This window comes from Lissotriton helveticus, chromosome 7 (genome assembly GCF_964261635.1).
Source record: "Lissotriton helveticus chromosome 7, aLisHel1.1, whole genome shotgun sequence".
Taxonomy (NCBI): domain Eukaryota; kingdom Metazoa; phylum Chordata; class Amphibia; order Caudata; family Salamandridae; genus Lissotriton; species Lissotriton helveticus.
The window spans coordinates 1,857,943,425-1,857,966,981 of NC_136068.1; the positions used below are offsets into that span (position 1 = coordinate 1,857,943,425).

Consider the following 23,557-nt stretch of genomic DNA (forward strand, 5'->3'; position numbering starts at 1 on the left):
CGACTTGCAGGGGGCTAGTAAGATTCTCTCTGAGACATAGGCTTTTTTTGCTGCAGAGATGGCAGATTTGTACTTATTACGGACTGCCACATAAGTATCTCTGCTTGACAGGCCGTAATCTCTTCTCCACTTGCGTTCAGATTGGCGGAGTTCCAACTGTATGGCTTTAAGGTGGGGAGTAAACCATTTATGGGAATTGCTGTGTCGGGATCGAGGGAACTTGGTTAGTGGGGCAAAGATGTCACTAGCTGACACGAGCCAGTTGGAAACTTTACCATCTAGCTCGTTGATGTCAATATTGTTGAGGGTAGGGGGTGTGTGTTAGACAGGTGGGATAACAGTTTGGAGGAATCAACAGCCTTCCACTTACGAGCCATGCCACCCTCCCGCGGGGGAGTCCTAATCTGACCTGCCACAGAAATGGTGGTGTCAATAAGAAAATGGTCAGACCATACACAAGGTGTGGTAAGCGGGTGGGAGGGCTTCACCCCATGGACCCAGATGTGGTCAAGTATGTGACCGCCACTGTGAGTGGGAGAGGTGACTAATTGGCTGAAGTTCAGGCTCGAGAGACCTTCGAACAATTCAGAGGCATGGGGACCGGCATCCTTATGCTGAAACCAGTAGTTAAAGTCCCCGACAATAGCTATACGTGGGTAGGAAGTAGCTAGGCTGGCAAGCTGTTCAATGAAAGATGCAGGGAAGGAGGGCATGGGCTGGGGAGGGCGGTAGAGTACCATAAAGGTGACTGCGCCCACCTCAGTCCCAAGACTGAGAACCAGATTGTCCACATCAGGCAGAGTCATAGAGGTGGAGGCGGTAACCCTGATGTTCTTATGTATTACCGCTGCGACCCCCCCCCCCCCCCAGAGCGGCCCCCTTGGCGGTTGGTGTTAAGCAGGTAATAGTCTGGAGGTAACGCTGCCAATATGTCCGGGAGGGAGTCGTCCGTGAGCCAGGTCTCAGAAAGTAGAAGGACGTCAGGCCTTTCAGTCAAAAGTAAGTGAAAAATGTCAGTTTGATGTCTGACAAAAGAACGAGTGTTTAAATAAAGTAAACGGATCTGTGACTCGGGGATAATAGGAGAGGTGGGAGAAGTGACCGGGCCCAGATGGGGGGAGAGATCACCAGCGATTCCAAGTGAAGTGATCCGTGTGGAGGTGTCCGGTGATAGGGGACAAGCGGCGGATTGAAGGTGCATGAGGGCAGAAGGAGAGTAGGGAATAGCAGTAGCAGCGTCCCTGGGCCCGTCCGGCCGCGGACGGGCGCAGACGGGCTTGACTCTGGCGCGACTCCGGCGCGCCGCCGGCGCGCCCGCTGCGCTCGTCCGCTGCGCGGCCGCATAGGGGACATTTAAATAGGTGCGTGACGCAGGAGGTGGGGGGAGCCAACAGGGCGGGAGGAGTGAGTTTTAAAAAAGTGGATGGCGTCCAGCGCTTGCAGTCAGCGGGACGAAGGGCTGCTCTTCAGTCAGCAGAGGAGGAAGGTAATTAAAAGCAAAATGTAGCGCCCAGCGCGCGCGAGCCCTCTGCCACCGGGCTGCTCGTCTGTTCACCAACAGAAAAAGGGGCGTGGCCTAAATAGGCGCGTGACACAGGAGGTGGGAGGAGCCAACAGGGCGGGAGGAGTGAGTTTTAAAAAAGTGGATGGCGTCCAGCGCTTTCAGTCAGCGGGACGAAGGGCTGCTCTTCAGTCAGCAGAGGAGGAAGGTAATTAAAAGCAAAATGTAGCGCCCAGCGCGCGCGAGCCCTCTGCCACCGGGCTGCTCGTCTGATATAGTTTGGGTGGGAAACCAGTAAAACCCCAACTAACTGAAAATCCTGAAAAAATATTTATTAAAAATAATTTAAACACTACAAAAAAGAGCTGGGATTAAAATAAACATTCCACTCCCAAAGAAAAAAGATTCCAGACCAGAGGAAAGTCTCCTCGGCGGAGAGAAAGATCTCCGGACCAAGGACACAAGTCTCCCTAGAGGGAGCCCTCTGAAAAAAGATACAACCTTAGAAATAGGGATAATTTGAAGAAACCTGATAGATATCAAGATATTGATACACGTCCCTCTCGATCTTTTCAGACTTCCTCGCAGAAATCGGAAAGAAGAGGACGGTTAGAACACAGGGAAGAGCACGTGAAGTCCAAAGACAAGGAACCTGCTCATCAAAGTAAAAAATTACAATTTCCAAAAAGGAAGGTAGCCAGTATTAAAATAATCAAACATGCCGAGGATACTGAGGACACAGCTGAAAAACGGAGAGTGGGCTCCGACAATGCTAAACAGCGCAGCAGAAGTGAGCATAGCTCGCAAGATCCTGATGAATCATCTGGAGACAGTGGACACGAATGAATACATTCAGGTGGAAACTGCAGACACCAGAGTTAGCAAACCTCATAAAATATACGAGATAACATTACGTATAGAGGGAGATAAGACTAGGAAAATAAGGGGTCTATTTTGGGATAACCTCTCCAAAGGCTATGACATCCTTTTAGCTGAGAAAGACTGGCCACCGGAGTTTGTCAGGGAGTGCCCTCATGGCTAACAAATGATTATGCCTGCCTTCTCAAATCACATTCCAATTCATAAAATATATACACTTGCAAGAAAGTGGGCAGTAGCCCAAGCTACTGCATTATATAAAAATCATGTTGGATGGGATGAGGACTCTCCTCCTCACAAAATCCAGTTAAAATGTCAACCAACTGCACAAAGGCAGTACCCAATTAAGCAAGAAGCTAAAAAACAGGTCAGGGAGATCTTAGATCAACTTGAATACCAGGGGGTGATTGAAACTTGCACCTCACAAATGAATAACCCTTTGTTTCCTGTCTCCAAGCCAGACGATTCATATCGTCTAGTTTTGGACTACAGACACCTTAACTCCTGCTGCAAAACATTTGCAGTACAAAACTCACATAGTGCAGCACTAATGAATAACATCGTGCGCAAAAAATACAAAACAACATTAGACATCTCTAATGGATTCTTTTGTCAAAACATTGCACCTGAAAGCAGGTATTTGACCGCTTTCTCAATAATGGGCTTGCAGAAAAATTCTGTCGACTCCCCCAGGGGTTCAAGAACAGCCCAGGATTATTCTCAGCGAGAGTAACAGAGTTACTACAAATGTATGATGATGAGGCATTATCTTATGTCGATGACATCTATCTAACAGATGATGACTTGGATACTCACTTGAAAAGAGTGAACACCATAATACTTGGGTTCGCAGCAGAGGGTTACAAATTCAACTTTAAAAAGTCACGAATTGCCCATCTAACTGTCCTGTTTTTAGGATATGAATTATCAAGTGAAGGCAAAAGCCTGGCAGACAATTTCTTAGAGAAATGTGCTGTAATCCAAGCACCAAGAACGCTGAAAAACTTACAATCAATTCTAGGCTTCCTGAATTTCGGAAGAACTTACATTCTAAATTATGCAGAGAGGGTTAAACCTCTCTATGAACTAATAAAACCAGATTTTAAAACAATCAATTGGACTCAAAAACACACAGAAATTTTGAGATCATTGCAAACAGACATGTTAGCTAAAACAAAATTGCAAACACGCGATAACACACGCAACCTTGTGATCCGGGTCATCCCAGGAAGATGCGGATTCACATACCTAACCTCTAATGAGGGAGAAAAGGTACCAATAGCATACAAATCACATTTGTACACAGAAGCTGAAAAAACATTCAGCATTGAGGAAAACATTGTTCATGCGGTTCAAACAGCTGTAGCAAAAGAAAGAGACCAAGCTTATGGCAGACAGATTACTGTTAGAACAGCAGAATCAGCCTTTGAGGCATTAACAAGCCCATGTAATTTACCTACTGTGGCATTAAATCCAAAATGGACACAATGGGAAAATTCTCTTGCTACAGACAAAGTGAAATACTATTTTGACCCGGAAATGAAAAAATTAAAAAATCTAGAATATGAAAGAGAATATCCTCTGCCAATCGACATTCGGCCAATACAACAGTACGCCTGGCCAGTTCCTTTTTGTTGAGCCGCAGAGGCTCTTGTTGGCAGCATTTCCTTCTCCTCGAGTCCCCGAGTGGGACTCCAACTACAGCGGGCACATTTAGTATTGAGAGCCCGAGAGGCTCAGGACACCATTTTGCTATTACGAGCCCAGGGAGGCTCGAGGGCCAGTGCCTTGTTTGTAGAGCCCTGAGGCTCCTGCCCATATTTGTTTGCGAGCCCAGAGAGGCTCGAGGGGCATTCGTTATTGCAGAGCCCAGGGAGGCTCACAGCCCAGTCATTTGTTTTAGGGCCCAGCGAGGCTCAGGGGGCAGTTAGTTGGTTAGAGCCCCGTGGCTCCCACGCTGTGTTTCGCCCCACCATTGTTCTTGAGCCCACAAGGCTCCAACGTTGGCTCATCATTGCTTTACAGCTGGCCAGCACTTTATGGGCAGTTGCCACGTTTAGGTTTGTTCTTTGCTGCTTGCGCAGCCTGCCCTGACATTTTGGACTAAGGGCATTTCAGCCCTTGCGAGGCCAGTTGGCCTGAGGGACAGTTCTAGTGTTGTGCCTATGTGCACCTGGCACAATTTATGGTTTACTTGCTTATGTGATTCCTGCGCAAATGTTCTACCTGCACCTCTGAATGTGTTTTTAAGCCTCATGTGCAATGTGTTTTATGTTTCTTCCCCTTTGCTAAAAGTGACCTGCTTAGAGGATTGTTTATGTTTTATTACCTTTGCTAAATGTGACTTGCTTAGGTGATTGTTTTATGTTTCTTCCCCTTTGCTAAAAGTGACCTGCCTAGAGGATTGTTTATGTTTTATTACCTTTGCTTAATGTGACTTGCTTAGGTGATTGTTTATGTTTCTTCCCCTTTGCTAAAAGTGACCTGCTTAGATGATTGTTTTAGGTTTCCTTCCCTTTGCTAAATGTGACATGCTTAGGTGATGGTGTTTTCCTCCTATAGGTCCTGATAATAAGGTCCTAGTTCCCTGCGTTATTTTCCTACAGTGGTTAGGGTTGCGTAGGAGGTATTTACCCTTTACCAGGAATTACTGGTTGTGTGCTACATTTACTATTTTGGTGCTACAGTCATTATATGTCTATGTGCTAAGTGTTATACTTACAAGTGCTAATTCTAAAAGTGCATACCCCTGACAGTGGTCCAGGTGGCCCTTTCCTGTACATAATCCCTTGTAAATTCTGCCCGTACCTGTTGGCACATTGTAAAAGTGTGTTTTGTTATCTAATGTGTTTTTATTATAATACAAAGGCTATTTTTGATATAACTTTGTGTGGAGTTTCCTTTGTGGTGGGCCTTGGGTGTTGTTGCTGGGTGCGCGCGCAAACGCTTTACACATCGCCTCCGAGATTAGCCTTGCTGCTCGCGTCACATTACCTAGAGGTTGAGCAGGGGTTATCTTGGTGTGTAACTCCCTTGCCCTGACCTTAGAAATGGTGATCCCTGACTGACTTTGGCGTGAGCCTTGGCTGACCGTGGGTCCCGTTTCTAACATTGGTTGCAAGCGGTGCGGATTGGACTTGCGTTTGCGCTGCACCACAGTGGCGACAGGCCGCACTACAAAACTCTACATTTTTAGATAACCACATTTTTGGGATTATTGTTTTTTAGGTGAAGTTTAAGTATTTCTGCTCCTGAAAGGTGTCATTTTATAATTGTGTCCAGTACATTTGTTCCCCGCCCTGCTCCCAGATTGGTACCTGTGTCACTTATGGTCAGGTTGAGAAATCTGGGGTGGTAGAAACTGCCTTACCGAGGGGGGGGGGGGGTGAATGAGTGGTGTGTTACACTGGACAGAGGAGTGCAAGTTCTCTGAGATAGGGATCTTGCTGAATTTTTGTAACTGTATACTCCTGTTAAGCCCAGACCCCCAGGTTCCCTGTGTCAAACTCTTCTTGAGAACGTCCGCCAAATTGGAGCCAACTTTTGATCTCTGTGGTCTTTTTAAATACAGTAGGTTAGAGCTGGTCAGATTCTGTGTAGAGGGAGGCATGGAGGTGAGTGAGTCGGATACTCAGTCCCAGTTTAGGGACAGCCTGATCCAATGGCGAAAGGGTCAATGGGATCTTGAGTACAGTGAGAGAGAGAGGGCCCGGGCCGCACGCCATGAGGGTGGTGAGTCTGTGGGGAGCCCTGAAGAATGTGAAGAGGATGAAGATGACAGTGAATGGGCACCAGCAGATAGTGAGGACCCCATAGATAGGGAGTCCCTTGCTGGGTCCAGTGTCAGTACCACCGCCCCATCCCTTGTCCTGTCCCCAGAGGAGTGGTTGGATGGGAGGGAAGAGCGGGAGCACCAGCTAGCAGTGGAACAGCTCAGGTTAGAGCACGCCAAGCTAGAGGCTGGAAGGGCCTTGTTGAGGGAGAAGATAACCCTAGAGGGTAGGTTATCCCCTGAGTGTAGTTTTAATGTCCTGGATTCCCCAGGGAGGGTTAAGCCCAGTGGTGGCAGCTATTTAAATTTCAGTGTAGAAAGTCCCACTCCCAGTTCCCCGAGTATGGTACCTGTTTCCTCAGAAGAGGAGTTCAGGTTGAAGTTCAGGAGACTTAGGAAACTGTCTCACCAGTCTTGGGAAGATTTTGTGGATGAATGTGAAGAAGCACTGGACAGTTGGAGAGAGCTTAACCCAAAACCGGATTTGTATGGACTGCTCAATATAGTTCCTAAGGAGCAGATGCTCAGTATTTGTTGTCCAGAGTTGCGCCAGCACCTGTTGAGGTGTGGTTCCTTTTGTCCTTGGGACCTTGCAGATGAAGCAGAGCGCTGGGTCGGTGCGAGAGGTTCTCTGGAGTCATTAGTGAGTGATTCCAACAATAGTGGGTCAGGTGTCCTCCAGCCCAGCGTGGTGGAGGAGGGTCGGTGTAGCCGAGCTAGGTCCCAGTATAGTGAGGAGGGTGTAGGGGCTTACTACCTGTCTCAGTGGAGTGGGAGTGTGTGTGTGACCGCGAGTCCCCAAGCGCCCGAAGCCCTGCCGCAGAGCCTGGATGGTTTCTTTAGGGAACACCAGGATGGGAACCTAGGCTTTCCTGTTAGTTCACTTGAGGGAGATCTCCTAGCGTGTAGAGGACCTGGAGCATCTGTAAGCGGAGCTTCTATGGTTCTAGAGTCTGGCAGTACTGCTCCGGTAGGGAGGGTACAGGAGTCCAGCGAAAGGAGTGATTGGGGAATAGTATGTGAGTCCCCAGAAGTCCTGGAGTGCCAGGCAATTGTGCCACCGAAGGTTTTAGACCCGAGGTTGGGAGGCCAGGTTCAGGATCCGCCTGACCTAAAGGGTGGGACTACTGTAATCAGTGTCCTGACCAGTTCTTCTTCCAGAGGTACCGCCCCGGTTGGGAGGGAGCAGGACTCTGGAAGGGGGTGCAGAGGGTGGGAGAGCCCACTTCTTACCCCGGTGCAACCTGAGGGGTTAAACCCAAGGTTGGGAGAATGGTGTTCTGAGGGTACCCCTCGCAGGAGGAGGAGGAACCCTAGAAGAAGAGGTAGGGGGAGGAGAGCCTTCCCTGAGACTCCTCGTCTGCCTGAGGTTGTAGACCCTAGGCTGGAGAACCAGTGGCAGTCTAGCCCTGTCTTGCAGACAGGAAGGGTGGAGAATGGCTACTATGTGCCAGGGGTTACTGCCCCCCACTCTGTGAGTAGGCAGGAACCAGTGGCACCTGGGTGGCCTAGGGCCTGGTCCTGGGCGAGAACAGCTGGAGAGTACCAGTGGGGTAGCCCAGTTGGTCCCTACCATAGTTTTAGAAGGAACCCCAGGGGTTCACTGTGGCGTAAAACAGGGGGGTGTCCCTGCAGTTGCGGGCCCGCGTCCGTGTTTTATCGCCCCAAGCAGGGTAGTCCATCACGGTGGTGATTGGTCTGCCCTGCGTTTTGGCTGGAAGGGGGTTGTGTTGGACTTGGCCCTTCTGGCAGGTTCACCCGTAATCTGTATGTGATCTGTGTTAGTGGTTTTTGGGTCTCTGCGTACTTTTGCCCTGTGTCCCAGAGTAAAGTGCATGCGTGTAGTGAGGCTGGCCTGCCCTCCCATAGGAATGTATGGGGAATGTGTGTGTCCATGTTAGTTCCTGATGCGTGGGGAGTACAGGCTCGAGTTTGGTATGTGCGAACTCGTGAGAGTGAATGCTGCGCAATGGTATGTGCGGCTTGTATGTGTCTAGTGGGGAAGTGCTACTTCTAGACATTGATGTGTGTGTGCAGTGAAGGTGCTGGAGCGTGATTGGCTGGAGCTGGCTGGCAAGCCTGGCTCCAGGAAGTCTGGATGGGTCTGCCCCGGAGTGAGTGGAGAGATCAGCCTGAGTGATGTGAGGGAGGGCTGCACCTGGTTCCTGAATGGGGCTGGGCTTCCCCCACACAATGCTGGCTCCGCCCCCTGTGGTGCGTCTAACGACCCTAGCCTCCCTTGTGAATGAAAGGGGTGGTTGAGCCATCAAGGGTGCTCCAAAACCAGCTGCGACTGATTTCTCCCCCGCCCTGCACCTACAGACAAAGGATTTAGTAGTATAAGAAGGGGCTGTGTCCCCTTACAATTGGTTCTGTTCTGTTCCAGGATCCTGCCAGAGGGGGCTGCTGCTGTTGCTGGGGCCAGGAGGACCGCCACTTGGATTGTCTCCCTGCCTGGAGACCCAGTGAGCTGGCACTGGGCCCAGCCTTGCCCCCCTGCCTGCCTCCAGACCCTGCTGGAGCTTTACTTTTTGCCAGAGCGCCTGGAAGCGCTTTATTCTTGTCCCTAGCGCCTGGGAGCGCTTTACTTTGTCACCCGCGCTTGGGAGCGCTTCCCTTGCTCTTCGCCGGTGCCCACCCGGCATTTGACCCGTTTTGGCCATTTTCGTATCCCTGGCAGGTGCCCACCCCGCCAGGGACCTGGTGCCGTTCTTATGCCCCCGAGCGAGTGCCCACCTCGCTTTCTATTTTAATTAGAAAGGGTGCCGACCCCTCGTGGTAGCCCCGAGATCACCGCCGCAGCCCAGGAGTGTGTGCAGCCCCCGCCGGGCCGCCGCGCTGCCTGCGACGACCCGGAAGCAGCTTGCTGGCCGGCCAATCGCTGCGCGGCCCGGGAGAGGCTGCCGGAAGTCCCGCCCCCGCAGCCCGGAGCAGAGAGGAGCCGCGCGAAACCCGCAGGGAGCCCCCGCCAGAGTAGCCCGGTAAGTGAGGAGGGCTAGGGGAGGCTCCGTGTGGCAGGGTGTCGCTGTCTTGAGCCCCTGAGAGGCTCCAACGTTGGGCCACACTTGTTCTCGAGCCCCAGAGGGTGGGGTTCCACCGGCGCCCGGCCAGTTCCTTTTTGTTGAGCCGCAGAGGCTCTTGTTGGCATCATTTCCTTCTCCTCGAGTCCCCGAGTGGGACTCCAACTACAGCGGGCACATTTAGTATTGAGAGCCCGAGTGGCTCAGGACGCCATTTTGCTATTACGAGCCCAGGGAGGCTCGAGGGCCAGTGCCTTGTTTGTAGAGCCCTGAGGCTCCCGCCCATATTTGTTTGCGAGCCCAGAGAGGCTCGAGGGGCATTCGTTATTGCAGAACCCAGGGAGGCTCACATCCCAGTCATTTATTTTAGGGCCCAGCGAGGCTCAGGGGGCAGTTAGTTGGTTAGAGCCCCATGGCTCCCACACTGTGTTTCGCCCCACCATTGTTCTTGAACCCACAAGGCTCCAACGTTGGCTCATCATTGCTTTACAGCTGCCCAGCACTTTATGGGCAGTTGCCACGTTTAGGTTTGTTCTTTGCTGCTTGCGCAGCCTGCCCTGACATTTTGGACTAAGGGCATTTCAGCCCTTGCGAGGCCAGTTGGCCTGAGGGACAGTTCTAGTGTTGTGCCTATGTGCACCAGGCGCAATTTATGGTTTACTTGCTTATGTGATTCCTGCGCAAATGTTCTACCTGCACCTCTGAATGTGTTTTTAAGCCTCATGTGCAATGTGTTTTATGTTTCTTCCCCTTTGCTAAAAGTGAGCTGCTTAGAGGATTGTTTATGTTTTATTACCTTTGCTAAATGTGACTTGCTTAGGTGATTGTTTTATGTTTCTTCCCCTTTGCTAAAAGTGACCTGCTTAGAGGATTGTTTATGTTTTATTACCTTTGCTAAATGTGACTTGCTTAGGTGATTGTTTATGTTTCTTCCCCTTTGCTAAAAGTGACCTGCTTAGAGGATTGTTTTAGGTTTCCTTCCCTTTGCTAAATGTGACATGCTTAGGTGATGGTGTTCTCCTTCTATAGGTCCTGATATTAAGGTCCTAGTTCCCTGCGTGATTTTCCTACAGTGGTTAGGGTTGCGTAGGAGGTATTTACCCTTTACCAGGAATTACTGGTTGTGTGCTACATTTACTATTTTGGTGCTACAGTCATTATATGTCTATGTGCTAAGTGTTATACCTACAAGTGCTAATTCTAAAAGTGCATACCCCTGACAGTGGTCCAGGTGGCCCTGTCCTGTACATAATCCCTTGTAAATTCTGCCCGTGCCTGTTGGCACATTGTAAAAGTGTGTTTTGTTATCTAATGTGTTTTTATTATAATACAAAAGCTATTTTTGATATAACCTTGTGTGGAGTTTCCTTTGTGGTGGGCCTTGGGTGTTGTTGCTGGGTGCGCGCGCAAACGCTTTACACATCGCCTTCGAGATTAGCCTTGCTGCTCGCGTCACGTTACCTAGAGGGTGAGCAGGGTTTATCTTGGTGTGCAACTCCCTTGCCCTGACCTTAGAAATGGTGATCCCTCACTGACTGTGGCGTGAGCCTTGGCCGGCCGGGGGTCCCGTTTCTAACACTGATCAACACACTCATCCCATGTTTCTGGTGAAGATGTTAATCGTGTCCCAGGGTCGAAATCCTACGAATACGAGGTACCTCCAACCCTGGCCCTTCCGCATGCAACTCTTAAGCATATTGTGCCTCGCCCTCCCAACTAACAGGGCAGCTAATACTCCTATTAGTCCGGGCTTCATTGAATTCACACTAAGATAGACGTCATATTCTGCTATGCAGACTGGGCCCCTAAGCCAAAACCATCCGACTACCTGGGCTGCATCTTGTTGACGCAAACAAATGATCTTGTTTAACCACAACCCCTTACTCTTCACACTAGACTGGGGCGGGTTGGGGGCTGTTCTGGTGAGAATAAGAATTGACGTCTTTAAAGGCCAAGATGGAAGCTCTGTAAAAGTGCTCTGTCTCCAAACCTTTTTCTTTTACCCAGCTAGCCCAAACAAAAATAGTTCATACGAATATGCTAACGCGAATCTCCACATTAGATTACAGGGAATATATAGCCCCACAAAATGGGAGTGGGGATAAAGAGAGAAGCTGTTCTTACAGTTCTCTTTAAACCAGAAAGGGACCAATTTCTAGTGGGCTCTTTTCACCCTTGTCCCTGTTGAATATGGACTATAAAATCCTGGGGCAATATTAACAAATAGACTACAGGTGATAGCGAAATCAATAGTTTACATGGATCAAAATGCCTCATTCAAAAGTGCAACGTTTTGCTAAATTGACTCAGATTGTTTCTGATAATAAACTTTGTGCGTACCAAGGCCCTATACCCATGAGCCGGCTCCCTGGATATTGAAAAAGCCCTCGACTCCTTGGAATGGCCCTACCTTTTGAAAGTGTTCTGCAAATTAGGGCTCGGTCCAGCAATCCTCTTGTGGATATGCAAACCATCTCCCAACCATCACACATGCTTCTCACATACGGTCATTCAAGACATGCAGTTACCTGCCTCTACACCGCACAATAGCACAAGACAGATCTGCTGCTCTCAGCCTTGCAGGCACATTCGGCGTTGGATATTGGCCAGGAGCTTATTGACACTCATAGGGAAAGATGCCCACTGAAAGGTAAAAACATTTCTTGCAATGCATGTCTCAAATGTTTACAATTTAATTATGTACACCAAACCTACCTGACAACCCAACGGATGGACCACATTTTTCGAAGGTCCATACGCTATTGCACTTTGTGTCCCAAGGTCAATGCAGTCTTCCTTCATTTGGTGTGGTGCTGTCCACTAAATGCCGGCAACTGGAGGTGGCCATGGCTCATGAATCGAATATACTGGGGGGTGCTGTTCCCCATTGTATGTTTGGGCTACCCAGGCACTCAAAACGTATTTGAAATATTCACACATTTATCAACCTCGCACTGGCCCTTGCCAAACTGTCATTTTCCATGGTCAAAACTATAAATACAAAAAGAAGAGGATCTGATAACCTGTCAAAATACCTGATACAGACGATTGGACAGATGAGTTGAATCACGCTAAAACCAGGGCATTTAATTCCTGAGGACGTGTGGGTGGATTACTTTTCACAACCCTGGAAGGAATGACAAGTTAGATGTTGGGAAGGACCATGGTGTATGCTAGGCACCACATGGTCTGTCTAAATGACTTCACCTGGGCAGAAACAAAAAATATACTTTTTGGGGAAAGTATACATTGATATTGTTGTTCTTCACTTGGCCATTGGATTGATAGGTGGGAGGGTAACATTAATTGTGTAATCCAAGATTGCACAGGAAATGGTTGTATTAGATTGTATATAGGTAGGGAGTCTTGTTGGGTGCATTCAGAGTTTTTTTTTATTTAATTGTAATATGGGTTTATGGGTGGATCTGAACATTGTTGATACAATATAAAATAAGTGACATGGATGTTTTAAATTTACAGCCCTGATGAAGTCCTTATGGGATGAGGCGCATTGGCTGGGTTGAATGGACTGCTTCTGATAAAAAAGCATTGTTTGTATAAAATTGGATTCAATGAGATACACAAGACTCCTGAGTTTCTACTTTGAATTGGATAATGAGGAATTGTTTAAGTAGCAATATTATCTTAAGGATTGCTTAAAGGACATTTATTGATTGAATTTGAACGCTTCTTTTCCTTTGTAGTTTTGACCTTGTATTGGAGTGGCTTCTGGGCAGTGGGGCAACAAAAAGTTGAGCGTTTTGCTTAACTCAAACAATACACCAGTGTACCTTTTCAAACCCACACTAGTGTGCTTTTTCTTGGATTGTGTACATTTCCATGGCCTGGAAGTCCTCAATACCACAGACTACAAGGGTGTGGTCATGACTCATGAATCCAATGTAGAGGGGAGACAGTTCCCTCAGGCAGCACTACAATGCATGTTAGGATTAACCCATCGCTCAAAATGTACCCGAAATATGCACAAATTCCTCTACTTCACCCTAGGTGTTGCCAAACTGTGAATTTCCATGGCCTGGAAGGCCTCATTGCGGTCCCACCACACACCCCGCACTAGGGAATTGGGCCACGACTTAAAGAGGGGTGCATATTCAGAACTTGAGGCTTATTCATAATTCTCTTCTACCACTTTAGGGGCCTCACCACCACTGCTTTGGGAGGGGTACCTGAACGATATGGAGGCTAAATCGGATGAGAGACCACGCTAAGAAACTTCGCACACCTCTGGGTCAGGTGACACTTTCTTACCATACTTGTCCCCCGGCAAGCTTGGTCCTGCTATCAAGACACATTGATGGCCTTCCACTGCACAGCCCCTTCTACATCCCCAGCAGCAGCCGGGGTTCTGGCATAAAGGGCTGGGTGAACAAGACACTCCTTAACACTTCCTACAGTGCACTGTTGTCTTCCTCCCCCCTCACATTTCCCGCATTCAGTATGGATTGTCTACTCTTGGTTTGTCAGGTTACTAAGGTTTACAAATTACAACACCTCAGATATTACATTACTGTTACACTGAAAATAACACTGAGTTATTGCACCCATCTACTGTGTTCATTCTGCCGAACATCTTTGAGTTTAACACTTGTGGCTAACGTTACATACCTCGAAATGCCAGTTAAGAAATACTGTGGGTAAAAAAAAACATGTTGGAGGTAAGTGAACGTCTGCCTGACTTTTCAATCGTTCATGTCTCAGATATTCCAAGAAATAAGAATGACTCAACTCATCAGGGTGTGGAACTTATTAGGTTATGAAGGTCTTGAGCACAGATGTCTTCTGCCACCATGGTGTGTTATATATAGGTGTGTCGCATGCGGCCTGTGATCAAGGAATGTGTGGTGCATAACGCCAAGGCAGCTGTTGTAAAACAAAAGAATAAACAGAACACTCCTCCCCTACGCACTTCAGTAACCCCAAACCATTGAAAAACCTTCCCACCACCACTTCCCATGCTGCAAAAACATAGAAAGGCCAGTAGGAATCCATCCTGAGGCATAGTGAGGCGGGCAACTCTCTAGCCTCAGTCCTCAGATGGGTCAGAGGAGCTGCATGGGCAAAGTGATTATTGGGCAAAAGCAAAATCAGTTGTTGTCACTGAGGCGGCCTTCCAGGTCAGCCCCCAGCTGGAAGCTGCGGGTAGCGATCCGCGGGCATACTTGCGGGAGAATTTTATGGCCAGCTTGGGATCCATGAAAAAATTTGCCTTATGTTCACGAGGACACAGACCTTTCCCGGGTAAAGAAGGGCGTAGGGTACATTTACCAAGGAGAAGCTCCATTTGGGCAATCTGTACCACCACAGTGAAATCGGGATAGAAGGACTGCTTATTACCATGGTAGTGAAGGTCTCCAATCTCTGGTGCCAGACGTAGAATCTTGTTGCGTTCTCTGTAATGGAGCAGCTGGGTGATTATAGGCTGTTCTGGCGCCCTCTGCAGAGGAGCTTGTTCCACTGAAAATAGATTTGTCAGGCTGTCTTCTAACAGTTCTCGGAGGAAAATCTTCATGTAGTCCTCACGTTGGTGATAGCAGTGGACTCCTTGAGCGTGCCTCCAGAACTTTGTTTTAGCATAACGATCTGCTATGTGCTGTCCAAAAAGCACCCCCCAGAACAGCTGTATGCTCATTCCACTATGGCCAGTGGTGTTTAACACTCAGAGTCCCAGACCTAGATATCAGCCAGGCAACTGCATGGGCGTCCCGCTAAACGTTCGCAAAGCAATATTTTCTGGACAGTCAGATTTGCTGGAAGAGGCAATTTGTCTACCCGTTCCTACAGGAGTTTTTGGTCTGAGTCCACTCACAGACCCACCTCCTATTAGGTTCTGCTTTGGTAGCTATTCAAAATTGTCAATAGGTGAGAAATCTGTGGCTAGAAATCTCCATTAGAAGGACAAGTTACTTACCTTCTGTTACGCTGTTTCTATTACAGAATATATCAAGCCGCAAATTCCTCACCGACCTTCCTGTCCTCCGTGTTCTGTGATTGGACACTATCCTTTAATAAGATCCCAAGTCTAGGAATCTGCAAACTGGTTTCCATCCGTATCACTCATAGGGCTTGGCCTCTGAGGATGTGGACAGGCTCGAAAACAACTGACATCAGTGCTCAGGGGTGGCGCCCATATAGGCTCTGTACATTGTTTACAGAGGGGACCTGGGTTGTTGCAAAACTGCATTGCGCCACCAACCGGCGCGCCCGAGGTACGGCTGAAAAAGCTTCTGGATCAAGTCTGATGCCTGGGAAATATTTAAAAGGTGAGGAATCTGCGGCTAGATAGTCTCTACCAGAAAGAGCACTACTGGAGGTAAGTTACTTGTTTATCAGTTCAGTGGAGGTTGCAAAGTGAACCAGTTTTATCTTCCAGAATCCATGAACTAGCAATAGTTCCTTCTCTAGTCCATGGCTGGATTCATATTCATAAATTTCACTTGCCTGACTATGACCCTTTCTGCATTAGCTCACCATGGGCAGCTTCTTGAGGTGTCGACACATTGCATTTCTTTCTGACTGTTTCTCTGTGTGCACTTTTCACACTGACAACAGTTGTAAAAAGGAACACAAGCATAGGGTGATACAAGCTCGCTATTTTGCATTATTTACTGATATGTTGTAGAATCTAAAAAGTGTTTGACCATACTTGAATACCCAACAATGTTTCCGTATAGTTTTTGGAAGCAGCAATGTGATCTGAGGTGTTAAAGTACATACAGTGTTTAAAAACATTATAATCATGCTCTCATCGGAGTGAGATTGCTTCTAGAATCCCTGTTAAACCAAAATTCCTAACAATTTGTTTCTACCCACAGAAGGTGTTCGGGATGCGAATGATGCTTTGCTTCCATTTATAAACATCAAAATTACAGATGGTAAGTTAGCAAGTGAAGAGCAGAGTGGCTTATGAATCATCAGAGTGCTACCAACAATGTTTTAGATTGTTGTGGATGATCAGAATGTTTTGGGGAATGCTTCCATTAATATTGTTAAGATTACTAAACCTAATATGACCTACTGGTCCTCTGGTTGGTGGGTTTTACTGTCATTTTTAGTAATAGTGAACTTTAATGCCAGGGGGACTGGTCTAGTTCTAAAAGAGTTTCTACCCATAATCTCATAAATATACAAAACACCTATTGTTTTCAGGTCTGGCCTTGAGATGCCTTTATTATTTTGTCAGATGTTTTTCCAAACACACACATACGTGGACACACTTTCAACTCCATCTTCTCCGCAAGCAACATCTCCATCAGCCACACCTCCGAGTCACATTTGACTGTCAACCACTGCTTCCACTTCTCCTTCACCAAACCTACCATATGCCACCGTGCCCACAGCTATACTTGCAGAAGATGGAACAAGGTCCCCGAAAACTAACTCACCACCTTCCTCATCAAAACTCCACCACTGACATCCACGGACGCCAACAACTAGGCACGCGACCTCCACCGTTGGGTCCCCGACTGCGCTAAAAAACTAGCTCCCCTCAAAAACTGTCAGGCAAGCAGCCGTCAAAGAAGGCCTGCTAGTACTCCCCTGTCCTTCAAGTACCCAGTCACACCTGCAGACAGCTTGAGAAAAGATGGGGGAACAGGAAGATTGTGGCAGACCAGACAGCCTTCAAATCCGCCATCACCACACACCACCTCCTGCTCAGAACATTAAAGAACGCAGCCTGTGACAAGGCAGGTACTTCATGAAATGAAGCGTCATCACACACAACAGCAAAGAACTTTTCACCATGGTCAAAGAATTCAACAAGCCCAGCTCGGAGACAGCAGACATTCCCCCCTCTCAAGACCTCTGTGACAACCTTGCCCCCTTCTTCCATCGCAAGATCAAGAAGATCTACTACAGCTTTGCAACCCAAGACCCACTCGCAACCACCACACCCAATGGCTCCAGACCCCAACAGACCTTGCCCAACAGGACCACCCACCCTCTGTCAAAATTCTCAGGATCATGAAGAGTATCCACTCCAGAGCCCCCTCGGATCCCTGCTCTCACCACATCTTCAACAGAGCCTGCACCTCCATCGCACCCAAACTCTGCAGCACCATCAACTGCTCCATTGAGTCCACCACCATTCCTGAAGACTGGACACAGACATCAACCCCCTGCTGAAGAAAACCTTTGCCGACCTGACAGACCTCAAGAACTACAGACCCATCTCTCTGCTCCCTTCCCCAGCCAAAATCATCGAGCAAGCCATCAACACAAACTCTCTGAGTTTATTGAAGTGAACCACATCCTGGACCTTTCCCAATTGGCCTTCAGAAGCAACCACAGCACCGAGATCACTTTCCTCGCCACTACAGACGACATGCTCACCCTCCTCAACCAATGCAAGACTGCTGCTCTCATTTTCTGGACCTCTCAGCCGCGTTTGACACCGTCTCCCACCACACCCTCTGCGCAAGACTTCACGCGGTCCTCCCGTTCGGTCTCACTCCCCCACCACGGGTCTTGACAAAGGTGATGGCGGTGGTAGCAGCTCATCTCAGAAAGTCGGGGATTCCTGTTTTCCCCTATTTGGACGACTGACTGCTCAAAGCAAAGACGCCAGAGTTGGCGCTGCGTCATCTGCAAGTAACAGTACAACTGTTGTTCGACTTGGGTTTCTCGATAAATGTACCCAAATTTCACCTGGTGCCCTCATAGCGCAACCTATTCATAGGGGCAGTACTGGACACTACTGTGTGTTGAGCTTACCCGCCTCCGCAGAGGATTCACGACATTCAGGAGATGATTCCTTTGTTTCACGATGAAGCAGTTGTTCCAGTCCTGAGGGTGCTACACCTGCTTGGTCTATTCGCTTCCTGCATACTGTTGGTCAATCATGAATGCTGGCACATGAGGGCTCTCCAGTGGTGCCTCCGCAGGCAGTGGTTTCGGCACCTCGGAGATCTCAGGGAGATAGTGAGGATCTCCAGAGCCACTGCTGTGGATCTGTCTTGGTGGAGTGTGGTAGGCAACCTGCGCAAGGAAAACCCTTTCAACTTCCCCCTCCGGTGGGCACAGTGAACATGGACGCCTCCACTCTCGGGTGGGGTGCTCATTTGGGGGATCTGGAGATCAAGGGTCTTCGGTCTCCAGAAGAAAGGTTGCTTCACATCAACCTTCTGAAATTGCGGACAATACATTTGGCTCTCAGGGCCTTTCTTCTCTCCCTTCGCGATCAGTCGGTGCAGGTCCTGACAGACAATACTACCGCAATGTAGTACATAAACAAACAGGGAGGTGTAGGATCGTATCGTCACTGCAGAGAGGCTCTCCAACTCTGGTCTTGGGCTCAGGTCCATCGGATTTGTGTGTCTACCTGGGCTTCATCCTGGACTCCTCCCTCTCCATGACCAGGCAAGTCAACAGCGTCTCCTCGGCGTGCTTCAACATCCTACGCATGCTACGGAAGATCTTCTGGTGGATCCCCTATGAGACCAGGAAGACCGTCACCCAGGCCCTCGTCACCAGCCGACTGGATTACGGCAACGCCCTCTACGCCGGGACCACCGCCAAGCTCCAGAAGAGACTCCAGCGGATCCAAAACGCCTCAGCCAGACTCATCCTCGACATCCCACGATCCAGCCACATCTCCGGACATCTGAGAGACCTTCACTGGCTCCCCGTCAACAAGAGAATCACCTTCCGCCTCCTCACCCACGCACACAAAGCCCTACACGACCAAGGCCCGAGCTACCTCAACAGCCGAGTCAACTTCTACGCTCCCAAACGCCACCTCCGATCAGCCAACCACGCCCTCGCCGCCGTCCCCCGCATCCGAAGAGCGACTACAGGAGGACGGTCCTTCTCCTACCTGGCCGCCAAGACCTGGAACTCCCTCCCGTCCGACCTGCGCCTGACCCAAGACCACCTCTCCTTCAGGAAGAAGCTGAAGACCTGGCTGTTCGAGCAGTAGCGGCACCCCCCCCCCCCCCCCAGCGCCTTGAGACCCTACGGGTATGTAGCGCGCTTTATAAGTGTCACTGATTGATTGATTGATTGTCTACAGATCATCTGGCCGAAGTGCTAAATGTGTGTTCGGACAGTCGCAGTCGGCTATTCTCTGCCAACCTCGAGTGGAGGCTTCTTCTGGAGGTAGTCCATCATATCTTCCTGAAGTGGGGATTCCCTTGGTTGGACCTTTTCGACACTCAAGAGAATGCGCACTGTCTGTCATTCTGCAGTCTCCAGTTTGCGATGTGAGGAGCGTTGGGGGACGCATTTCAGTTGGAATGCGTTTTCTCCCATACCCTTGATTCCTCTGGTTCTGAGGAAGATTGCCAAGACCAGGCCCATGTCATATTGATCACTCTGGATTGGCCAAAAAGGGTGTGGTACACAGATCTATTTCACCTTTCATCGTACCCGCCGTCTCCCTCTCAGGGCAGACCTCCTCCCGCAATCGTAGGGACAGGTTCTACACCCTCACCTCTAGAGCTTGCACCTTCATGCCGGGAGATTGAACGGGGCAACCAGAGTTCGTTCTCTCTCCCACCGGATGTGGTGGATGTTATTTTATCATCCAGGAGACACTCCACTAAATCTATTTATTCTTCTAGGTGGTCAAATGTGTGAAATGGTGTGGAGAGAGGTCTATTGATCCTTAGAAAGTCCATTTGTCTGATGTGCTTGGTTGTTTTTGTCTTACCTTGGCTCAGCAGGGTTGTGCAGTGGCTACCGTAAAGGGCTACTTGTCTGCCTTGTCGGTTTTCCTTTGTTTGCCGGACCAGCCATCTTTATTTTAATCCCCCATTGTTATGAGGTTCATTAAAGGCCTTACCAATAGGTGTCCTCCCACTCCCTTCATTATGCCTCAGTGGGATTTGAATCTAGTTCTTACTTTCATAATGGCGTCTCCTTTTGCCTCTTCATAGTTGCCCGTTGAGGCTTCTTTCTTTCAAGATGGTCTTTCTGATCGCTATTACCTCAGCCAGGAGGGTACGTTTGCTTCAGTCTATTAGTTCTAAACCTCAGTTTTTAACCATTCATGGTTCTCAGGACCTGGGCTGCTTTCCTGCCTAAGGTGGTCACTCCTTTCCATCTAGGGCAGTATATTACCTTGCCTACCTTCTATCCCCTCTCAAGGAGAGGGGATAGAGGAGTAGAAACTTCACCGCCTAGAACCTAAGATGGCTGTCAGCTTCTATCTGGACAGAGCCAGGGACCTATGGTTGGATGACCAGCTCTTCGTGGGCTACACTGGATGAATGAAAGGCAAAGCTGTCCACAAACGAACACTCTCCAGGTGGATCATCTTGTGTATCAAGATCTGCTATTCCCTGGCCAAGAAGGAGCCGCCTGAAGGTATAGGAGCTCATTCCACCAGAGCTAAGTCATCTTCTGCTTTGGCTAGAGGTGTTCTTGTTGTAGGCCCCAACTTTGTCCTCCCTCCACACCTTTGCGAAGCATTACTGCTTGGATTCAGAGGTTAGGAGGGATTGCGATTTTGCACGTTCTGTGCTTCAGGACATTTTGGTATGAGTAGGTGGACATTCTCCTCCAGGCGTGGGACTGCTGTGGAATTCAATTCAAAAGGTGAGGAATCCACAGGCAGATGTATCCATCAGAGGAACTAGTTACTTACCTTCGGTAGCGCCTTTTCTGGTGGATACAGTGTCTGCCTGTGGATTCCTCACTGACCCACCCTCCTCCCCATTGTCCACCTTTTTTTTTTTAAACAGATTTTATTTGACAGACTGCACATACCATGCGACCCCCCCACACTTCGGAGGAAGCCACCAAATAATTCAAAGGATCAGTGTCCAAGCAATCTTTACATCATTTTATGCAGCAACAATGATAAACAAAACAATATAACATACCCCCTCTCCCCCTATACTCCCTCCCCCCCACTGAGAACCCCCACCATCCCCCTTGTCACACAACTCCACCTCCTCCCGATCAGTCCATAGCATCTCAAGCCCCACTCGCAAAAGGATCGAAACGTAGAGTCATTCCATCGTCCCTTCAGTGACATCTCGCTCCACCAGGGGTTCAAGCACAAGCCTCTATAGTCAGCCCACCTTTTCCAGATCCGGTAATGTTTACGCGGGCAACCCCTTGCTACAAAGATGGGCTGCTCCAGCCCCATACAATAGTCCATACCCCGCTTCCATACCGGAAGCGAAGGAGCTCGGGGGTCTTTCCATGCTTTCGCAATATCCCTCTTGGCTAGGGTTAAGCCCAATACCAGTAGGTGCCTCTTGTACCTATTCCCCGCCACTCCCTCCATCACATGCAGCAGACCTAACCGTGTCGTACGTGGAAGTTCCCATCGTAAAACCTCTGTCAGGCATTCCCACACCCCTCTCCAGAACCTAGCCAAAGAAGTGCAATCCCATACCGTATGAAGCAGTGTGCCCTCCGCCACCCCACAGCGCAGACAATCCGGGCTTGCAATGAGGCCTGCCTTCCACAATCGCTCCCTGATATAATAAATCTTGTTTAAGTATTTAAATTGTATTATCCTGAGTCTCATTGCTATCGCTGCACCTCTAGGGGCCTCCAATGCCTCCCTCCAATCATCCTCATCCAGATCTCCCACGTTTCATTCCCACGCCTCCTTGAGCTTCTGTAGTGTCGAGGAACAATGTGTAGTAAGAGTCTGGTAAATGCATGATATCTTTTTGTCCCCCAGATCGCCCATAAAAACCTTAGCTTCCACGGGGCTGAACTCCGGGAGGGAATCGAGGCCCACCAGGCTCGGCGCAATGGCATGGCGAAACTGCAGATATCGAAAAAATTGGGCCCGGGGCATACCATAATCAGTTTGGAGGTTTTGAAAGGATTTCAGTGTAGTGCCCGACATGACATCCCCCAATTTGGAGATCCCAATGTCATCCCATCCCCTGAAGCCCTTCAGGGAATCCGATGCCGGAAAGCGACCATTCCGCCATAACGGGGTCTCCGCCGTCAGCTTGCCCCAGCAGCCCATTCGACGCAGTGCCTGCCTCTACACCTGGAAGACCCGCTGGGTCGCCGGCGGCAACCTCCCGCGCAGAGGTGCCGCATACAGTATCTGGTGGAGAGATCTAGCTCCCATCAAGTGGCGTTCCAAAGCATAAGCGTGGTCACCCCTGTCACCATACCACCATTCATTCAACACAAGGAGATGCGAGGCTTGATAGTACGATAGAATATCTGTGGACGCCAGACCCCCGCAATACGTTGAAAGAAAACATGTTCGCAGTGCCACCCGCACCACTCCCCCCTCCCAAAGAAACTGCCCCAAAGCTGAGTTGACCTGTCGAAACCACATGGGGGGTATAGCATATGGATGGTTTTGTAACTGATATAGCAGCCGGGGAAGTGCCACCATTTTGAAAATGGCTGATCTGCCGTATATGGTGAGAGGCATACGGGACCAGATCTTCATATCAGCCCGGACCCTATCCCAGACCGGGGCTAAATTGCGCTCCCAGGAGGCTGCGGGGACCCCCGTAAGGAAAACGCCCAAGTATTTGATACCTCCCACTGCCATCTGCAGCGCCGAGGCCCAATCACCCACACCAGCCTGACCTCCGAATACCCACAGCGTCGATTTACGGGGGTTGAGGTACAGGCCAGAAGTCTCTCCAAAAATCTTCATTATCTCCAAGACACGAGGCCCCGACCTATTAAGCTGGGTAAGGAAAAATAGCACGTCATCTGCATATAGAGCTATTCTGTCTGATGGTCCCGACTCCCATTCGATGCCACAAAGTTGTGCGTCCATACGCACCCATGCCGCCAGGGGCTCCATCGCCAGAACGAAGAGATATGGCGAGAGGGGACAACCCTGCTTAATCCCCCGTCCGATTGCAAATCTAGTGGAGATGGCTCCCGCTTCCCTCACCGAGGCAGTCAAATCTGTATACAGCAGCCGCAGGTACGATAAGAAGCGAGGCCCCAAATTGAGTCTCGGCAACAAGGCGAATAAATATACACGACTAAGGGAATCGAAGGCCCTATCTATATCCGCCAGAAGGAAAGCCGCCTGCACCCCAAGGCCCTGGTCCGCCGCCACAGCCACATGTGCTCTGCGAATATTGTGCCTGGTGGCCCTATTAGGCATGAACCCCACCTGATCAGGGTGTACAAGATCTGCTATGTAGGGCAAGAGACGATTAGCCAATGCCTCGGCCAAAGCCTTCGCCTCTACATTCAACAAGGGTATCGGCCTATAAGAGGCATATTGGTCCGGTGGCCTGCCTGATTTCTAGATAACGACTATTTCCGCATGCCTCCAGTCAGCAGGGAGGCGGCCGCGCTCCCTCGCCTCCTCTAGCTCTGTAGTGAGCACCCAGCTGTCCATTATAGTTCATAAAGAACTCACTAGGAAACCCATTGGGTCCTGGAGCCCTCCCGGAGTTCAATTCGCCCAAG

General features: G+C 49.4%; 1 protein-coding gene across 2 annotated transcripts in view; it reads left to right on the plus strand.

Moving 5' to 3' along the window:
* The window catches only part of LOC144767792 (uncharacterized), an 834,271-nt gene that overhangs the window by 458,692 nt on the left and 352,022 nt on the right, over positions 1-23,557 (plus strand). For both annotated transcript variants that reach the window (XM_078651172.1, XM_078651173.1), the window contains exon 4: positions 16,006-16,065. In XM_078651172.1, the coding sequence (XP_078507298.1) occupies positions 16,006-16,065 (60 nt within the window). The remainder of the gene's footprint in view (positions 1-16,005; positions 16,066-23,557) is intronic.